At 42.4% G+C, this 22045-nt stretch overlaps 1 protein-coding gene across 1 annotated transcript in view; it reads right to left on the bottom strand.

The window, feature by feature from the left end:
- LOC308142243 (protein phosphatase 1 regulatory subunit 37) overlaps positions 1-22045 on the bottom strand; it is a gene marked incomplete at both ends in the record, with an annotated part of 56272 nt that overhangs the window by 25125 nt on the left and 9102 nt on the right. Inside the window, 10 exon segments of the mRNA XM_080512591.1 lie at positions 1957-2123; positions 4479-4547; positions 4550-4619; positions 7721-7797; positions 7800-7832; positions 9271-9426; positions 11874-12024; positions 13708-13827; positions 14077-14177; positions 17794-17839. Of these exon segments, the coding sequence (XP_080368717.1) occupies positions 1957-2123; positions 4479-4547; positions 4550-4619; positions 7721-7797; positions 7800-7832; positions 9271-9426; positions 11874-12024; positions 13708-13827; positions 14077-14177; positions 17794-17839 (990 nt within the window).

Below are 22045 nucleotides of genomic sequence, written 5' to 3'. Positions count from 1 at the left end.
AAAACCTGACAGAGCTTAAAAATTCCCTTATTACAATTCCCTTAAAATGCCCAGCCACACTAACTCCCAACAATGGTGGAAATGCTAATCATATCTTTCAGCAGCTTAGAGGAGCATGGAAACAGAGACCCCAATATGGAGGATTTTTTTTGGGGGGGGGATCTGTACGGGGGGTGAGGAAGAGGAAGGAGATGAAGAAATCCCAGGTTTAATGACACACATTCACAGAAGCGTCATGGCTCTTCAAAGCTGCTCCTTCAAAATCTGGCACATCTTGCTGCTTGACTTTAGCCAGAGGAGACATTTCATAAAAATCAGTCTTAATCGTGTAAACAACATGCAGACAAAAAAAAAAAAAAAAAAGGGGGTGGGGGGTAAGAAAAAAAAAACCCAAACAGTGCAAACAAAAATAAAACAACTTTGGAAGCTGTGCACGGATTGCCTTCAGAGTTAATTTTAAAGTAAGCATTCCCTTCCTTAGAGATTTTAATTAATGCTTTAATATGCAAATAAGTTAGCAGAGATAAAATCATGACAAACAGATGGCAAGTGTGGGTAATTATTTTGTGAATCCAGCAGGGGCATGTATTAAAGTTATGGCATCGTTTTCCTCGGGCCTCTGCAGCCACACAAGGTAGAGAAGAGAGAGAGAGAGAGGGAGAGAGAGAGAGAGAGAGAGATTGTCTTCAAGTGACAAATCATTGACCACAGTCTGAATATGTCACAAAAAGCCAGTGTCAGTATTAAGTAACCACATTATTTTGAGTTATGGAAAAAGGTACAAAAGCAGTGGTGATTTGATGCAGAAGACATTCGTCCATTTGACTGACGGCAGCAGGGACAACGGTTGAGGTCAGTGAACGGCTTCATAACACCAGATATCACAATTTCACACATTCCTCAAAGGAACAGCCGAACAAGGTGACCGCTTTTGAGATTTCAGTTTGGTTTGTCCATCGATATGTGGTAATATGAGTGAACAGGTTGGACGGTTCTGCAAGAAACAGAGTTACCGGAATGAAAACGCACAAACTCCATCCAGAAAGGTTCGGGGATCAAACCGGATATCTTCATGCTGTGAGGACAGAATGCTGCCCACTATGCCCAATGTGTGGTCCAGCAGGTTCACATATTTCTACTTCCCAGAACTTCCTCTCACAAACCGCTGTGTGACTTGACAAAGGTTTGATTCTAATGCTGTAAGCAGACTATTAAGATTATGGGACCTTTTGTGTATTCTTTTTGCTGAATTCACTCAGGTGATCAAATTTGCCTGCAGGTTTCATATTGTTGCTGTGACGAGTCGACCTGCACAGCTGATTGGGGCCAAACTGAGATAAACATTTGTAAAACGATCCAAAGTCTTGGGGATGTCTTCAAATCAGCCCCAGAGAACTCTTTAGACCGCAGCATGATAAACTTTTGATCTCCAAGCCAAGAGAGAAGCTTAACTGTCATATGAAAACATGGCTGGTCCAAACATGAACTCTTCATTTAGAACCGGGGGGGGAAACCCCGTACATGCATGTAGAGAAGATGTGACGCCGGTCAGCACTCAAACCCATGACCTTCTTGCTATGAGGCAAGAGCGCCAACCACTGCTCCAAATATAGAACCTCTTTTAAAATATAGCATAAAATATAAAATCTATGTAGTTGAATATGCGAGAAGGGACAGTTTTGGAAATAATTCAATTTGATGGTAAAGTTTGCTTATTGTATTTGAGAATTGGTCAACAAAGTATTAGATGCAGTCAATGCTTAACTGCTGCTGTCGTTTCTTTAACAATGCGTCCAGTTAGTGTTGACTATTCGCGTTTTTACTCCCAACCAACCAACGTTGCTTCATTATTCTTTCTATTCAGTTTAGCCATCTATGACTTTCCAACACCACTGACCAATAACCGTCTTTCCCGATGTAACGTTTGAGCACATAATCATCACAGCCTGCACCCACCTCTTCTTGTGCGAGTGTCTGGTCCAAATCCAGACCAACGAGGGACCGGTTGATTCTCATGGCCAGACTCAGAGCCATCAGGCCCCCAACCTTCACCTCGTTCTGACGGAGGTCCAGCCTCTGAATCTGACGACTCTCTGCCAGGAACTCTGCCAAGGCCACGGCACCTTAATCAGAGGAAGCCGGTCAATTAGAAAGTCGCATGTCTAAACTTAGCTAAATTTCCATTTGAAGGACACACCCTAACTTTAGACTTTTTCCCCCCTTCGTCCAGATTGTATTTTTATTCAGGTATTAAGTTTATTACATAGCTTTCCCTTAATAACAGTTTTATTAGCAATCCCCACATCCTTGTTGGGCAGTTTTGTGAAAACAGACTTTTAAAACTACTCATGTAATAACTGGTTTTGAAGACGGGTAATAGGTGCTCGTCTTGTGACCTCACCTTTGAATATTTGTATTAACTAATTACAAATGATACCACACATTTAACTCCCAGGCCTGTGGGCATTTTATCAAAGCGCAAAATCTGCAGATATTTTGCAAAACTACAAGCCCCCCCAAAAAACATCATCTTTAGTAAAGGTTTCCCTCAAACATCAATATATTTTGCATCTATAACAGCTTTTGTTTTGGAATTATTTTCTAAACAGCGATCAAAGTTGCCAGGATAGAAATGCTGAGTGTGTAAATTGGACAATAATTGCATATTAAATTAGTTATGAAGTACAACATTAACTTCAGAGTCAAATGACACAACAAATATGTTTGCTTGTACAGTACGCTTTTAACTACAACTATTTCTGAAAGATTGTTATTATCACTTATTCATAGGGGAACAAATTAAAAAGAAACATTATTAATAAAATAATTATTTTGTAATGAGTTAAAAAAAATTCAGACTATGATAAACGTTGTCGCATTTAAAAGCAATGCAGTTATGTAATTAATTTGGACTTTTTAATTTTGTCACACGTTCATAAAACTGAAGCGCTTTTGAGTTTTTTTTGGTTTTTAGGAGACAATTCATTGTAAAATGTTTGCTTGGTATGTGAGAAATGTGAACTGAAGCTGGATGCAGCCTGTATTGGGCCCCCAGTACATCACACAGTACCTCATTTTCATGATATGAATTTTTGTTGGGTTACCGCTGCACACAAAGAAGACTGCTGCCTCAGATTAGGATCAGGATCAAATTTATCGCTAAGCAGGTTTTCATATACAAAGAATTTGTCTTAGTGAAGGGATGCATGGCAATCATGTATTTATACAAGATAAGGGAAAAAAAAGACAACTGACAAAAAAAAAGAGGGGAAATAAATAGATTTTCTTGAATAAACAAAACGTCCAGGGCTGAATACCAAATAAGATAAATTACATTTCAGTGGTGTTGCATCGAGGCCAAAAAGAGCACCAAAAATAATATACTTTGGATGGAGTGTACGTGAAAGTTTGTGTAAAACTATTTGTGTTTTAAATTTGTAATCACCAAAGTATATAAAATTAGAGGATGATCGGGAGATCCTGTAGTTCCAAGTGCCACTCGTACTTTGAGAAATTATTTTTCACGGTTGTTGGGATCTTTAGTCAATAAAACTCTTCTTGCGCTAGTTACATTCCTAAAATTTGGAAAAAATGTGTGAATGTTCTACCCATAGTTTGCAATTGTTGTAATTCTCATACAAAATCGATTCCAGAATTCTGATTTGTCTCCATCGCACATAATAAATTATGTTCTAAACATATGCTATAAATAAATAATAGTTTGACCTTCCATGTATTGTTGTTTATCATAACTTCTTAAAAAAAAAAAAAAAAATATCATGGAAGAAAACTTGCGACCCAAAGTTCTATGAAAAAACAGGAAATTGTTTAAAGCAGGTTCTGAAACTGAGTCAACAACTATAATTATCTTTCATACAGAGTCACATTTGTTTTGTAAGTTAATTGATAGGCCACAACATTATGTTCAATATCATGTGAGCTCCATACGCATCAGAGAAACAGTAGCTCATCGGTCGAATCACGCTTGGTTCCCTACATGTATTCATATAACCGCAGGAGAACTTTAATGACTTTGGATCACTTTTGATATGCCGAGATGGTTTTCCACGTTATATTTCCTGTTTCTAACATAGAAATCCCCCCTTCTAGCAGGTATCATAATAAATAACCAATCACAGCCGTCACTGGTCATAATATAATGGCTGATAGGTGGGATTAAGGTTAGGGTTGATCTAAAACATTTCACAATGCTCAATTTCAAGTGATCCATAAAAAATAGGTTTAAATTATTGAACAGGAGTGGGCAACTATTTCCTGAATTAAACCATCTGTGTTTAAATGTAAAAAAAAACATGCAAAACTCAATGAATGTTTTGATGTACCAGAAGGTATGGATTCCCAAATGTGGCAAAAATGTTATTTTTACAATACCGTTGTGTTTCTATGATTCTGTGGGAGTCTTCTGATGAAAAAAAAGAAAAGAAAAGTAAAAAAAAAAAAAAAAAGCATTATAGTACCTTCACATGTGACGTTAGATTGGGCCAAGCCAAGTTGCAGCAGTGTGCAGTTCACCATCAGAGGCTCCTGATGACCTGCATCCCCTCGTTCCCCAAAACGTTCTCACTCAAATCCAGGGCCTGCAGGACCTTCAGCACCGGCTGTGGGGGGGGGGAAAGGACCCATTAGATCATGTCGATTCCATTCACCGCATATATTTCACAATTTGAACAAACAATTCTAATGATTGCAATTTTTATTTATTTATTTAAACTGCATCCGTGTAAGTGGGTTCAAGTAGCTTACTTAACCCCGGCACCGAATCATTTGCTTCCCCCCCGCACGCCGCTCTCGGTGCGCAAGTGAGTGTGGAAAGGCCAGGAAGTTTTAATTGTCATTATTATTATTATTATTATTATGCAGGGATTATCGTTCCTCTTCAAAATGTTTCCTCTCGCGTTAAACGCGCAGAACTTCTGTTTTTCGCTCTCCAGAGCCGCATTAGCATTGAAGGTTGATTAGCTGGTGCGTAAAGCTGTGGGGGTGTCTGGGGCACCAGGGGCCCATGTTGCCCAACAGCTTGAAGAGGAAAACGCGCCACCCACTCCTCGGGTTGGGCCCCCTCGCCTCGCCACCCTTGTTAAACTCCTCTGGTCACTGCTGTGAAGAGAGAGAGAGAGAGAGAGAGAGGGAGCACGGGGGCGGAAAGGAAGCCAGGAAAAAAAAAAAGAGAAAAGAAAGAAAAGAAAGAAAAGAAAATGCGAGTGACAGACCCGGAGAGCATCTTCTTCTGAGTTAATTTGCACTGCTGGTGACAACAAACACACTTGAGAGGGCCCACCCCGTTTCCTCGCCGAGTCGCGGCGCGCACACAGAGGCAAGCGCCGCATCCAAAAGGAAGGCTCCTCTGGTGGGGCGAGGAGGGAGGGAGGGAGGGAGGGAGGGAGGGAGGGAGGGAGGAGCGTCCCGAATGGATATGCGCGAGGGATAATAGCAGACAATTAAAGAGGCGACTGCGTGGTTGAGAGTGTGTGAGAGTCAAGCATGGTTGAAACCTGTCAAACGTAAACCGCGGGAGGGTTGAGTGAGAAGTTTTTTTTTTTTCTTCTCGGGGGGGTAAGGTGGGGGGGGGGGGTAGGAGTGCGAAACCACCAAAAACTCAGTATGCTTTCACACATGACATAGTGGCTTTAAAAAAAAAAAAAGAAGGGGAAAAAAAACAGCTAAAGTAAAAAAAGGAAATAAGCTGAAATGTGAAATATCTACCTCAAGAGGAATCCTATTCCTAATCATACAAAGGACTTATTTAGACATGATCCGCTAAATTCAGCCCCATTCGTCCGTCCCCCCCCCCCCCCCCCCCCCCCCCCCCCCCCGCCTTCCCCCGCTGTCCTTCAGAGGACAGGCGACAAGACAAGTCGAAGAGATGGAAAAGAAAAGCAGATACACCAACCAGAAAGGTTAATAACAGCTCGCCTCCTCATCATATTCGACACAACCAGTTACGGGTCTAATTATCGTCATTATGGCCTGCAAGGACATCTACTTATCCCCGTGACTGGCAGGCTGCAGGACCGGCCCTCCTCAACACACATCTATTATTTAATCAAACTGTGCCTTCTTTTGGCCGCGCCGGCGGAAGACGGGGGACGTGCACGCATGTGTGTGTGTGTGTGTGTGTGTGCGTGTGCGCATATGAGGCAGGGCTTTAATTTCTAGCCTTTTGACTTCCACAGTCGCCACTCACATGACGGGAAGGTGCAGTTTATGCTGACAATCAAGCGGAAGGAATGCATGTTATTAGGGGTGCGTGGAGGCGGGTCGTTTTTAGAAGCCGAATTCTACGGATCAGACTGTTTTTTCTTAATAGTGGAAAGACAAAAGCAGGTATGAATTGGAAAGCTTAAGCTCGGTTCTCTTCCAAGGCATTTCTTTAGGGGTCAAAGATAGAAGTTTTTCAGACTTACAGTTTTCTTTTTTCCCGTCATTACGATGCAACCCTAATACCCAATTAATAGAACGAGTTCCTGAGCTGCAAGCCTCGACTTTCTGTTTACCAACCACGCTATACTGTATTCATCGCCCTCCTACTGTATGTCCATTAACTTGGGCGATAGTTAGTGAACACCAAGATTGTCCATCAAATCAAATAATTTTTCTTTGTATGGACACGCTCTTGAGACAGACTTAAGGCAGTAGAGCTGCTATATTCCAACAATGAGTGGATCCAGTTGAGGCAGGTTTAGATGCCCTCTGATTCTCTCTTATTAAGTGTATCTCTTGCGTTCCAGCCAGTAGGGGTCACTTCAGTTTAGCTGGAGAGGATTTGGGGAAAAATGAACGTCTGAGCCCCTTGATTCTTTTTGAAAATGCTACGAACCCGTCACCATCTACATGAAGGAAAACACAACTTTTCTATAACGCTGCTACTGTGCATGAGCACCATGACCATAGTAAATAGTTTTGCGGAATTGTCATGACTCCCTGTCCATATTCTCCTGGTAGTTTAATGCCAAGTTTCCACATACCCGGGTATTTAAAATACAGTGGTATTTCTCTGTGTTTACAACTAAACGCAAGTAACGAGTGTCCACGATGATTTTGTTAAAACTCTAGCAACAGAGAATTAGAAAAACAGTGTCTCTGTGTGGATTTAAAGGAGGGTAGGCAGAGATTTACGTCATAATTAGAGACGTGGTGTTTTTTTTTCAAGGATTCTGATTGGCTATCATGGCTTCCTGCTTCTCTTTACACTGCCCCCTACAGGTTTGGCTGCCTCATAGCAGCTTTGAACCAGGTGTATATGCAAGATTTTTTTTGTAAACATAGAGAGGGAAAAAAGTCTAGTCTATTAGTCTTAGTCTAGTTTATAGCTTATTGTTCATTACAACAACAACTTATATTGCCAACTTGCAGCCCGGAATGCTACTAAAGCTAATTTGCTAATTTTATTAGCTTCTCTGCCATTTCCATGTAAATTCCATGTGAACTTTGTTTTCAAAATAATGGCATGTAAATGGAGAAAATTTCTGAGGCAAAAATGCAAAAAATGGTGCATCGAGACTGAAAACGTGTAAACGGTGTGGTCCACTGGCCAATCGTCTGGAAACAGTCACTTTAGAACATATAAAATATACTTTACTTAAGTTCAGCATGTGTCCACGTGCCATGTTTTGTAAGTTCTCGCATGAGGTAATCCTGTACGATATTATTCGGTGGTGGATACTATCGGTTGTTTGAACACGACGGCTCCATTCCTCACCAAAGCCTTGGCCAGATGGCCCATGCCCTTCACAGTGATCCCGTTGTTTCTCAGCAGTAAGACCTTCAGACCGACGTCTGCCACCTCAGACCGTCGCACAGCTCCTCAAAACCTGGAGCGTGGAAAAAAAAAACCCCCAAAAAACAAGAAAAAAAACCAAAGTTCGATTAGCACGACGCCTTCACCTCCGCTGCTCGCGCCAATGTTGGTGTTTGTGAAGTGAACGGCGCAGCCAGATGTCTAGTGGGAGTGTTGCCACGGCGGAATGTCTGACTGGAGCTCCAGCGAGTCGGTACGTACTTAACCTGTTCACATAGCTATATCAATTAGATAAAGTCTAATCTGGACTGTGTAAGTTTGCAAGCTGACAGTGTGATGACCCACCACACTTTGCTAAACTATATTACAGCTTTGCTGTTTTCCCCTGTAAGCTCCCAGCAGACGGAGTCGGCTGGGTCATCGCTTAATTAGGAAAAACTGAACGAGCGTTGCCAAAAGTATTACTTATTAACACCGGGGTTCACACTCGCAAACAGACTCGTGAAATATTATTTCTCTCACAGTTGCACAAAAATGGAACAAATAGGAAGACTCTTTTCTCAACAGAGTCATTTAAGATAAAGTAAAATTGAGCAGTACATTTAAAAGAGATGGGCCATGAGTATGTTATTTTTACAGATGGCTACATTGCCGAGCTCCCAAACCCCCCAAAAACATTAGTTTTGACATTTCTGTTCTCTGACAGTTCGAAGTGAAAAGAAAAGAAAAAAAAAACATCTTGCAAATTCATGAGCTTTACAGCTGTTAATACAAAGATTCTTTTTTTTATTATTATTTCTTGGTTTGCGCAGCGCTCTGCTTCCTGTTTTGCTCCCAGAAATGAACTTCTGAGCATATTTTCCAAGTACTGTCTTTTTCGAAAATGTCAAAGCAGTCCTTTGAGATACAGTCACAAACCTTTTCTCAAGTTTTTTATTTTTTTTTATTACGCACAAAAAAAAAAGGTTGATGTCAGAACACATTGCCTGGGGGCACAAAACTACGTAAACGCTTTTTCTACCACGTATTTTCTTGAGAGGTAAATGTGACCAACGTCTCGTACAACTGGCGGCGGACTATTAGCCAAGCCCGGGACAAAAAAAACCGCCCTGTTCTGCTCCAGGAAACGGCAGGAACTGGTTAGATGACGAAGCTGGAGTCAAATTACAAGCACTGTGTTGTTCTGAAATGGATTTATGCGTGGACGATGAGAGAGGCCTTGAATAGGAGTAGAGTTGGTGATGAAGGGATGTTTTTAATCCTACCAGGGAGTACAATCTAAATGTAAACATGCTTTTTTTTTTTTTTATTGTTACTATCAAGTTGATGATGCCGGCTAATTACTGGATAACATAGGTGGGTTTTGTAGAACGTGTTACATGTGTGGATAGTACTTGTTATAGATATGCTCAACACTGTTGTAGTTCCATTTTAAATTTCTCGTCATCCTCCCCCCCATCGCTTTTTCTCTCATATCACGGAGCAGCCGTCACATAATTCCTGCTTCTCACCTGCATCTCCTAAAGCGTTGTCGCTGAGCTCCAGTGTTTGCAGAGTAGTGTTGTATCGGAGCAGATCTCCCAGATGCAAGGCATCCTGGTAGCCATTCAATACGTTGTCGGTGAGGTGGAGCTCTTGTAAAGCCCGATTCGTCTTCAGTGCGCCAACTATCGGGGAGAAAAAAAAAAAAAAAAAAAATGTCCCAAAGGCAACAGTTCACACGTCAATATAACGTACAACGAGCCGCTCGAACAGCTAAAACATGTGATTGATTACATGTTTTTAATCACGTTTTGCAGCCAGTTTTTAGATAAATTGTCTTCTAAAATATTGAATAAAACAGTTTCATTTGCTTTTTATTTTTTAATCTGAAAATTCTGATTTCTGTGTGTAAAAAGAAAAAAAAAGAAGCAGGTTCTAAGAATTCTGACATTTAAAAAAAGAAAAGAAAAAAAGAGCACAAAACAAATCAAACCACCTTCTCCAACAAGTGGTTACCCTTTGTTATTTTAACATGTTATTGTTGAAACCACAGCTATGACTCTCTGGCACAGGGCAACTAACAAAACACCTTTGAAATCCCAACGGATTTTTCCTTCAAACATCTCCATGCCATTGTCACATCCCTTTCATTACTTCATCCCCTCTGCAGTGATGTTTGCGGGGGTCTTTTTGTATTCCTGTGCGAGTTGTGCAATATGGACTGTACTGCGGTAGGCGCGTGTGTCCACGTCGCCCGGGCCCCTCGTTGCCCTTGCATCTGGATCGATGTGGCAGATTTGATCAAGCCTGTTGGGCTGCACGTGGAATGCCAACACTGTCATCAGGCACAGTGGGAACCAAATGGTGGAATCGGTGGGATTGATCCGGCCGGCTCCGCTGCAAGCGGCCCAATCCCGCAATCACAGGCCTCTCTGATCGAAGGCAATGATCCTCAGCATGGACCCCCTGCTGGAAGGGGAAAGAGTGGGGGAGGGCATGGAGGTGCTCCTGGTGGACTCTGAATAGGCAGAGATGATGGATTCGGCTGGAGGGCGAGGGATGAGCGAAGGCGGTTCGGCAGACCCTCAGATATCAAAAAGATCCAGGAAGCAGCCGGAAAACCGTTCCGAGGCTGTTGAGAAGAGTGGGCAGCACACTGTGGCCATTTGGGCGGTTCTCTGCGGGGCCACGGGAGGCGGTGAAGCCCATTCTGAATTGTTTCTCTCACAAAAAGTCGGGAACTTTAATTTCGTATTTATTCAGATTTTAAAATTGTTCAACTTGTCATTTTCCCAGCTATTATTATATGCTGCTATTGCACATGGCTCTGTGTGTGTGTGTGTGTGTGTGTGTAGATCAATTTAATTGAACACTGACCAACTTGGCCTCACACAAACAAGTATAGAGGCCCATTTAGAGGAAGCTCATAACAGCTTCAGGTGACATGTTTTACAGTTTTAGGGGCGGTTAAAATTTGTGGAATGGTTCAGCCTAGGCAGGTAATCTTTTTTTGGTTAAAAATAAATCTCCAGGAAATTATTTGAGTTAAACACATTATTTAAACACATTATGTGTGTGTGTGTCTGTGTGTGTCCTTGTTTTATTATCTTCAAAACCTGGAACTCCACTACCATGCATTATAAATTAAGGGCCAATCTATATATTGGGAAACCAAAAATAGTAAAGCAACAAAGTTATGCTGAGGATTAGTTTGAAGGCTAAGTTTGGAATTGCATTCAGGTCACGGGGTTAAAGAGCTGATTGACGTATGACGTCATGCCGAATGTGTTTGTGTGTTCATCCAGGACACCACTCAACCCCCCTCTGGGCGTAGAGCTCGCCTGTGATGAGTGCACTTATGTGTGTACTCTCACCCGGTAATTGTGTGTCTCCGTGTGCGCGTGCCTTGTGAATAAACCCCAGGCATGTGTGGTCACGTGACCTTCTCACTCCCCTGCTCCGCCCCTCCTTCCTCATGGAGACTTATTGAGAGACTCAGCGGTACTTCGTCAATCAAGGTCAAATAAAATGGATTTTTTTTTTTGTCGAGGCGTTTGTATTTTGTTGCTTCTTTATTCTCATTAATAATAATGAGTTTTAAAAATTGGTATTATTACTAAGCGCATTGCACAATAAAAGTGCAGCCATGTGTTATTATTAACTGTGTGAGAAAGCATAGATCACATTTGGATGAGAACTACGGAAAATCCTGGGTCATATTTTAATGCGAGAGACAAAACGTGACCTCAAGTGTGTGTGTGTGTGTGTGTGTGTGTGTGTGTGTGTCTTGGCTACCGGTGCCTTCAGAGATGTGTGCAGTGGTGTGTAAAGTGACAGGTAAGAGATTAGACCTCTAATCTGGGTCTAGACCTGCAGAGAGGTTCACAGGTCAAAATCTGGTCCTGCTGGCCACGGAAAACACACACACGCGCACACACACACACACACACACACACACGCACCACACCCACACACAAATAGACATATCAACAGCCCCATCCCCTCCGTCCCCGATCTCTCACCAGCGCATACACTTGAATACACCACCCATGCTATTTTAATAATAAAGTGCACATTTCAAAGCTGACTGTTTGTGTGTGTGTGTGTGTGTGTGTGTGCGTGTGTGTCATACCGAGTGTGTACAGCGGCATGCCGCTGAGCTGGGCATTGTCAAGGTGAAGCACTGTGAGCCGGCTGGTCAGGAGAGCTTTAGCGAGAGCCTGGGCCGGATAGTCGGAGAGCAAGGGCACGTTACACACGTCCAACCTGGACAGACGGACACTCTGAAACACACACAGGCACACACACACATTGTGCAGTAACACACTGAATGCATACAAAGGCAGGAGGAACAGACCTGTCAGGACGGAAAGAGATGGAGGCGAAGAAGGGGAGAGCGTGAATGAATATTGGAAGAAAGACCTTCAACAGCAGCTGTCTGACACTCAGTCCCATCGAGGGTGAAGTGGAGAGGGATATTCCGAGGAGTTGCACTGTAACACGGGTCCGAGCCGTCCGTCCTACCTGGCGTTACATCCGAGACGAGAAACCAGGAGGAGTGACAGGGCACTCGGGGGGGGTCAATATGACAGATACAGAGTTTGACTTCATTTCGAGCGCCAGAAGATTTCAGCTCTCCCCGAATATCAGTGTCTTCTTTGTGCACATGTGAGGACGTGACCTTATGAGATGTGTGCCGAGCTCAAAGACTTGAAGATCTTTTCTGACCCCACAGAACACATATCTTCCAAAAAAGTTGCGGTAATTGTAGCACCTGTAAGAAAATGTTTGTATATAATGTATTTCTTTATTTGGAGTTGACATTCAGTGTTTATTTTCTGTTCTCGTGTTCATGCAGTTAGTTATATTGGCCAGCAGGGGGCCGAGTGAAAACCGTGTAGTGAATGACACCCTGTCTATCAGGTGAAGAAGGGGTGTTTTTTTCTTCTTCTTCTTCTAGTTTTTGGAGACGGAGTTGCATGGAGTGTGTGTTCTCCGTGTTTCATGGCGACTCGCCGATCAGTACCTGTCCTGTATTCGTATTGTGGTCTATTGATGACGGTCAAAGCCCTGCTACTAGAATTCCTACGTTATACTATAATGTCCATGTCAAGTTTCAGTGTTTTGAGTTCTAATTGCTGGATATTATTTCAGATTGAGTTGAATATAACTCACCGTATCACCCGATCAAGCCTTTACTGGAAAGTTAATACAACTCGGACCCCCGTTTAGACGCCAACGTTTCATGTGAACATGCATCGTTTTTGCGTTTTCATTTCAGAAATGTTTGGCAATTGGCACTGAAGCATGTGCAGAAGAACTATTTACTACGGCCGTGGTACTCAATGTGCAGCGTAGCAGCATTTTCAAAAAAAGTTGCATTTTCCACATTTCCAGGGTGACAAAGTTGGAGCGTTTTCAAGAAGTCGTGTTTTGAGTCACAGTTGTTGCGTAACAACAAAAAGCAATCAAGGTTTTCTGTTCTCACTTGAAAACGTGTAAACAGGCCCCTGTATCGTCAAAAGATTAGGACGTTTAAGATGTAAACAAAAACAAGATGAAGCATGAATAGTTGCTGCTGTTCCTAAAGAATTTTTTTCTACAGAACATGGTTTTATGACCATTGCAAAGCATTGACTCCTGTTTATTATTTTCCTTTTTTTTTCATGCTGTCCCAAATTTGTAAAATGGGCTTGTAGCAGCGAGACCTCACAACTGATAATCAGATATCTCTGCTGTGTACTGCAGGTTTATCTGTGTGTGTGTGTGTGTGTGTGTGTGTGTGTGTGTGTGTGTGTCTGTGTGTGTGTGTGTGTGTTTTCACAGTGGGAGAGCGTCTCAGCCCGCTTGCTCTGCCCTGCACCTTCAATCCACATAATGTGGCACAAACTCACTTTTCTGGGATGTACATTACCCCTCGGAGAAAGCCTACATGAAAAGATTACAATTCCACCGCGTCAGCCAACCTGCTTTATCAAATGAGCGAGAGCCCTCCAACCCGATGTTCCCATGCTGTTGTTGTCAGAAACGTCAAGATGTGTTGTAGATTCGTAGTATAAAATCATATCCAGCAAGGACGATGCTCCCTGGAACAGAAAAAAAAAAAAAAATGAGGGAAGGAGGGTGGGAAAAAAAAAAAAAAATGAAGAAAGCACAACCCCAAATTTGACAGGAATGTTATGAAGTTTCTTTGGGAAGAATGAAAGAAGAAGAAGAAGAAGAAGAAAAAAAAAGCAGCAGCCTCTAATCTGATACAGGGGGAGGCCTGAATATGAAACTGTATTGGAACTGGAAGACGAAGATGAGGAAAATAAGTTTTTGCTCATAAAACTCACATTTTCTTCCAGTTGGGCTGCCTGCAGATTGATGAAATCAAAGTGTAGCGATTTCAGGACGACTTCCAGAGCTTCACAGGAGCGGTGGTCTAATCGCTCACCTTGATGGAGGCAAGCAATCAAACGAAAGATAATAGGGAGGCTGTTTGCTAACAGGCAAAATTGCGCTACTCTAAATGTGCTTTATCCTTTTTTTTTTTTTTTTTCACCCACCCCACGAAACGAACATTTCAGCAAAAATTACGACAGAACAACTTCCTTTATAGACAAACTTTATCTGTGTCTGTGTGTAGGTGTGTGTGTGTGTTTTTTTTTCTTTTTTTTTCTAATGAAGTTCTGAGGCTTAATCAGAAACAGAAAAAGAAATAGCGATGAAAGCGTCATGTTTTCATGATTGGACTTCCAAGACGCGACTCCTCAAGTATCCATTGATTACTGTGCGCCTGGCAGACCACCGTAATCAATAAGCGTACCTGTGCGCAGCAACTTCCAAGACAAATAAATGTAGCCTGATTACTTTATCTACAAAATCACCCTGAATGTGAAATAAACAAAACTCTGTATGACTGTGTGCATTTGCTTCATTGTCGCTTTGGAAAAAAAAAAAAATACAACAATTAATTGCATTCGCTTCGCGTTCTTAAGTATTTCCAATGGATTATACATCAGATTTCACATTACACTCTGCATTTGTACTTTTAAATTACTTGAGCTCGTCCATCTACAAAAACACAACAGTGCTATTACAGCCTTTCGCGTCTTGCCTTATACGCTATACATCTTATTATTAAGATGGAAAAAAGCAGCTAATCTGCGGCTACGCTCCTAACTGAGCTGCTCCCTTTTACACAGGGCTGGCTGGTGACGTGGTTCGTACAAACATGGTACATTTCTGGAAATAAAAACGTACACAAGAAACTACTTGATCGCAAAAATCTCTCGGTATACGACTGATAACACAGCTACCCTAGCTTTGACCTGTTAAGCCACACTTTTGGGATATTTTGCATGCTTTATTCGCAAAAGCACAAAACTTTTGGCTATGTACAATTAAAAAAAACAAAAAAAATTTGGAAAGTGTCACTCCTAATCCTAAACAACAGTTTCTATCAGCCAAATACTGCAGGTTATACATTAAAAACATGAGCAATTGTGACTCAAATGGCAAATTCCAACTAAACAACGACCTCTTACCCGTGAGCTCAATCAAGATGCTTCTTTTAATTCTTAGGGAGGATTGCTAACACTCACCAGTGACGTCAGCAATATAAACAAGTTTACATTACATTGAACGCGTCCTGAGGCTAGAAGTTTTTATTCCTTCCGAATAGTGTGTTGCCACGGAGACGCTCCCTGCTCAGTGTTTGATACGATATGAGCTACCGGCTATCACGCTAGCTCTGCTAACTCAGTTCCGCGAACAAATATGGCGTTGGCGAAGGTCTGCCCTCTACCGAGTGTAGCTCTATTTTTCGAATGTTTCTCACACTATAACGTGATATCATTATGGGACGTTTGGATCCACAGGCAATACGGTGCTTTTTTTTTTGTCAATCTGATCGAATTCTTTTCGATTCTCTGAATAAAGTCATCGGAATGTTCTGCCGGTTTACACGCACCGAGATGTGATTCATTACAGTGGATGATTCCCATGATGCTTTGCACTGTGACGTTTGCCGTTTGCGCACGGAATCGCACAGCCTGGTATCACACTTGTGGTGCTGTGGTGCTTCTTTTTTCACAACCCACGGACGACGATCGGATCAGAAACTGGACGACAGCACCCCCTACGTTGTGATTGAAATTTCAATAAGACGGTGCAAATTTAATTAGTGCAAATTTAATCGTGTCGGCACTTAACCAGATTACATTTAGTCCACGTGAACCGCAGCTACTGTTGCAATCATGGGTTTACTTTAAAGCTTATTTTATAATTTTGTTGTCTCTATTACACTCACAATAAAGTCTGGTCTAAAAATGTGTGTTTTGACGAACTACCCCCCCCCCCCCCCCTCCCCGCGTGGAAAAGCACTGGCTTGTGTCATTTTGTAATTTGGCTTCTGTGCACACGAGCGTCTTCATTTAAGATGAAATTTCCCGACATATTTGGGGAAATAACAGTGATCGTGTTGTAATCTGATTACTCTTGCTCCGCGGCCCCGATCAGAAGTCACACTCTAAATCAAACTGTGACTGATCACACAAATTCATGTTACTTTTAAGCCCCCCCCCCCCCTTTTTCGTTCTCTCTCCTGGGTTAATTCTTATCTCCTCGTCCAAGAAGGGGAAACGATAATTACTATCATAATTATTTCCAACACGATTTTTACCCCCCCTCTTCTGTTTTAACAATAATCACTTAAGTGAGCGATGGCGGAGGGTGTTTGGGGTGGAAGGAAGAGCCATCTGAAATCCTTTTTTTTTTTTTTTTTTCCCTCCCCCCCCTAATCCGCCCTGCGTCGGGAAGATAATAAGGCAGCGACACCCACAGTCAGATGTCATCAGCGCGTGACGACAGTGATGCCCATCACGGCGACGCACACAACTTTTACGCAGCTGCTGTATGCAGATGTGTCTGCTGCTCAGACGCGACGCCACAGACGACTGCCGGAGTTTAAGACTTCACGCCGAGGACAATATGTTCGGCGCTCGCTTGTGCGAGACACTTTCATCCAAGTTTTGGAGATTGGAGCGATAGGCACTGGCGTCGGGTTTACTTGACGAGTGGCCTTCGTTTACACTTTTAAACTTGGGTTCATAGTTTGTTTTGCTATCAGGAGGGGGGGGAGGGGTTGTCTTGGATTTTACTCATGGTTTAGTGCATTTTAAGTGAATCTAGATTCAGATGTAGCTTCGGGTACAAAGCTCAGGTTTGGCTTAGTGCTGACCCACTTCCGTTTTATATCTAGTGTCAAGAGCAAATCAAATGCACGTGAATGAAAATAAATATTTTAAATATTTTTGATTAGACTTCAGTTTTCTCCAAAACTAAAGGCATTTTAAGTTTTACCTTTCGGGATTCACATTTTAATCTGAGCTAACTTCAAAAAGACAAATAAACAAAAGTCAGATTTGATGTAATGTTATTAATCCATTTATTATCTAAGAAGAGGATTGGACATGGAACGTTTAGTTTAGTTTAGTTTAGTTCGAAGCCATACCTGAGATTATAAAAGAAATCCAGACTCGGCCTTAATTTTGCAGGCAGGAATCCAGATTGGGAATTATGTTATCTTGCTTGTAGAGAGATCAATCAATCCAAGGTCAATAACATCCCCAGGGTTCGTGGAGTAACCCCCCCCGCAGTGAGTCCTGGGATGGCATCATGTTGCAGCAGCCCAGTCGTTTGCTCGACTAATGACTGTTATGGCTGATTTCCAATGGTCTTTCTTTTTGGCTTTTTGGATAAACACGTGATTATACACACACTTTATGTGAAAGATCATTTGGACTGAATCAGCTCACCTGGACCAGTGCCAGGATTTCAGATACAAATCCCAAGAATGGGTGTGTGAGTGGGAGGATTTGTGACCAAAATGTAAAATTAACTCCGATATATGATTAGGATTTTATTTTTATTTTTTTCCTCCTCCCCTCTTCTCGTGATTAGTCGCTCTCTGGATATGTAAAATATCACAAAATCACCGAGTGGATCGCGGATGTCACACAGAGTCCTCAATCACAGTTAATAATGATGGAGTGAAGCGTTCATCTTACCTTTGAGATCCAGACTTTCCACGTTGCCACCTACACACACACCCTGCTGAGAGACAGACAGAGAGAGAAGGGCAGAGGCAGGAGGTGTGAGGGAAAGGCGCGAACACACACACACACACACACACACCACACACACACACAGATACATATCTGGCACCAGCAGCATCCTCCAACCCTCCCCACCCTCTTTACGCACGGCCTCTCCATCCATGCCACGCCGCACTGGTCTTATCAGGGAGGCTCATTGGCGACGCGAGTATGAATTATGAATTTCACACAGTTTACCGCCGCCGAGATGGTGACACGGCGTCCTAATTAACCAGTGTATAATAATTAGAAACAGCTGGTCATCAGTTGATGTGTTCATTTGCCAGAGCCGGCGTTCCACATACATCTAATTTGACTGCATCAATCACCGGAGGTGGCAGATTTGTGCGGATGGTGGAAAACACAGATTTTTTTTTTTTTTTTTTTTTTAAAGTGACAAGCAAAACAAGAAGAAGCATCAAGAGTTTTTTTTCCTTCTTTTTTTTTTCCTTTTCTTTTTAAAGATGATTGCTTGATGACACAGAGTCGATGTGACTGGGGCTAATATATGAAGCTTTTTTTTTTTTTTATCTTATTAGTAATACAAGCATTTATGGACAAACTAAACGAGTTTGTTTTGACAATGAAGTGTTTAAGATAATGATTTGAACCAGAATTGATGGGACTGCATGTCATATCATGGGAAAACTCGACCTCTGAGCCAGATGTTTTTATTTAATAATTATATGTGGGCGTGAGGGCCTCAATTACCTTCCAGTTGAGATTGAAGTGAATCTTAAACATGGTTTGTGCGACAAGAGAAATATAGAAACAAGAAGTGAGAGTTGGTTCATTCTCGTCGGGATGAAGATTTAAATCTTTAAATGGTTCAAGATTTAAGAATCTTAAGATCGATTTTAGTGCAGACTTAATAAAATGAGGAACAATTGGAGAAAATGCATTCTGGTTTTGGTTCCAGATCTGTTCAGACCTGAAATTTTCAGTTCAGACATAGTTCTGGAAACAATATTGACCTGATTCTGGATCAGCTTTCACCGCATCCTGGATGTTTCAGATCAGGTTTATTTTAAATGTTACCAGCATCATCTGATGCTTTAATGAACGCGATCCAGACTAAATAATGGCATCCACCTGTCTCACTGTCCAGTCGTCTTAACTGGTTGAGGTCAATTTCTCCTTAATTGCAAGCAATTAATGCCTTTCTTTCCTTTTAAAAATCTCGTTCACTATTATTGACATCTTGTCTGAAAAAAAAAAAAGCTCACTATTGCATCCAAATCCTTTATCAGAGAGTCAGAATAAACTAAAGTGTCAAATGTAGACACGCTGGTGATTTGCATAAATACCAGCTTCACTTCGGGTCCTGCATCCACCAGGGGGCCCCAACAGTGAGCAAATTAAAAGAACCGGCATGTGCTTCGGTTTCATCTCCTCATTTGTACATGTGACTTGAATAAAAGTGTACCCGACACATTTTTTTTTTGTTTAGGTGATTACCTTCAGATCTCTCCTTCTAACGGCAGTCGGGAAACGGCACGACGACTTTGCACTTCTGCTATGGGCCCCTCTTATAGGCCGGCGCCGGCCCCTGTCACACCGCTTCACGTCAGTCAGACTCGGGCTTCCTGACCGTCCCGTCCACCCGTCCCCCCCCCCCCCCCCCCCCTCCTCCACCCCCTCCACCCTCCTGCATCGACTCGTTTTGGCTGGCGCGCTGAATTGCCGCCTTCTTATTTGCAAGCAGCGCCTCGGTTCCTCTCTTTGTTGCTAAATATGATTCATTGTTCAAAGGGACACGGGGAGTACAAAAGGACTTGGAAAGGCTCGCCTTGCTCGGGCTCTCGTGCTGCGGCGGGGTGGGGGGGGGACAAAAGGACGGCAGCCATAATGTGCTCCTGTTGGAGGAATTAGACAGATCAATGGGACAAAAATTGCACTGTTTATGTATACAAGAGGCTGCTGTGTAATTGGAAGAGGTGGTCGAATGTACCCCGGAATTATCTTACCCAAGGCCGAGCGCAAATGTACCCACTTGCACTTGGTTGTTTGTGTGTGTGTGTGTGTGTATGCGTGTGTGTGTATGTGTGTGTGTAAATAAAGAAGGCACTGCTTAAGAAGTTAAATGCTGCGTTTATTGACGAGATCTCAGAAAATAAACAGATGCAATCGAATTTGTGAATCAGGTTTACATTTCAATTATGTATTTTTATTCCATCTGTCGGATCCATCAGTTGATTTAATGTGTGTGTGTGTGTATATGTACATGGTTGTTCCAGAAGATTCTGTTCATTGAGTACACTTTTTTTTTAAACTATCTCTATCCTCTTCAGTGACCCAGAGAGTTGATTAACAAAACTATAATTTGAAAGAAAAAAAATCAGCCAACACATCCTTCAGAATAAATAAATCCTATGCGATGCTATGTTATGTAACACTTTAGTAAGTCTCTCTCTGCAAAACCACGTCAGCTTGTTGTGAGTTTCTTCACTGATTCTTTCCATTTTTTTCCACCTGAAGCTTCACTTGGATCACATTGTGTCTCATTCAAGACACATATGCAAATATCGGCGACGAGAAAGACCCAAAGGTGTTAATGCTGAGGTCAAACCTGAGCAGAAGTCATTCTACCGCATAGGGAGAAGTCGCAGCTATAAAACTATACAGTAATACGAGTTTATTTAATTGTCCCCTATACAAGCATGATGTTATGCTCGGCCTTGACCTCCGCACTGTGATTTAACACATTTCAAGCACAAATGAGTTCAACAAGGAGCCAACCTAAAGCAAACAGATTTAAAAAAATCAAATCCCCAACAACGCGTACGTTATACAAACAAATAAATGATATAAAGACGCCTGATTCACACCGGTCACACACAGAGGGGGTGACGTCCTTCCCAGTTAACTCATAAACAAATCCATGAAAGCTAAAATATTTATAAACCCACTTTTCTGGGCTTTATTGACGTAAAACACTACTTGGCGGAGCTTGTTTTGACTTTAGAGCGACGCTTAACCTGCAGACTGTGAACATATTTCCAAGCTAACGACAGTTTCCGGTGATGGAGTTCGCCTTTTTTTTTTTTTTTTTTTTTTACACTGAAATATATATTTTGCACAGATTGTTTGCTTGAATATTGTCAGTCGATCACAACAACAGCACCCAAAAAAAAAAAAAGTTAGCATGCGATGCATCCTTGGTGAAACTGGCACCGAGCCAATAAGAGATGTTCAATACGAATAAACGTGCAACTGTCTCACTACCCCCTATCACAATTATACACACACACACACACACACACACGAGAAGGAGGCAGAAGCATGCACGCCACTTCCTCCTCCTCCTCCTCCTCCTCCTGCTCTTCCTCCTCACAAGGAATACGGTGGCAGCTGTTTTTCATCTTAATGAATTTCTGAACTTGTTCCTTTCCTCTCCCGCTCGCCGCTGCCTCATGGCGAAAGACGGAAACCGAAGGCGCCGGCTGCCAAATCAATTGATGTGTCAGGAGGGGGGGGGGAGACGGGGACAAAATGGAGTGATAAAAAGAAGAAGAAAAAAAAAACAGTTCCCTCCCTCGTACTCTCTCACACAAGCATTCACAGGAAAAATAGAGAGAGAGGAAGAGAGAAGAGGAGGTAAAAGAGGGGAGTGGAGGAGGGGGGTGTTCTGGTTTTCCAAACTTGACTTCCACAGAAGTCATCTCTGGCGCTTTCACTATTCTTCTTCACTCAACCCCGTCTACAGCTGCTCTGCCTCTCCGGCTGGCTTTGTATTAAAACTGTTTGACTGCACCATTTTTATTCTCTCTCTCTCTCCCCTTCTTTTTTAGCTCATTTAATTAACAGGCTGACGACACACACACACACGCACACACAAACACACACACGCACTGGATTTGCTGCGTCGGTCAGTCGTGGTCCTCGCTTCTTTCCAACACCTCTTTCCCGAGACAAGTCCTCCGTCACGTGACTTGGACGTCTATCTAAACGCGTGGAGACAACCCCGAAGGCCTCCGAGAGCTCTTCACACACTGGCACGATGACAACACACACATTTCAGGAGCAACAGGAAGAGCGGAGTGTCCACATCAGACAGGTTCCACCTGTAACCACAGTGACATGGTTTTGGCTTATTTACAGCTAATTTGGAATTATGAATTCAAATCTAGGTAAAAAAAAAAAAAAACAAGACGAAATATTCGGT

Source organism: Blennius ocellaris (genome assembly GCF_963422515.1).
Source record: "Blennius ocellaris genome assembly, chromosome: 17".
Taxonomy (NCBI): Eukaryota; Metazoa; Chordata; class Actinopteri; order Blenniiformes; family Blenniidae; genus Blennius; species Blennius ocellaris.
Note: the sequence above shows the minus strand (reverse complement) of the source record. Positions and strands in the feature narration are given on the sequence as shown.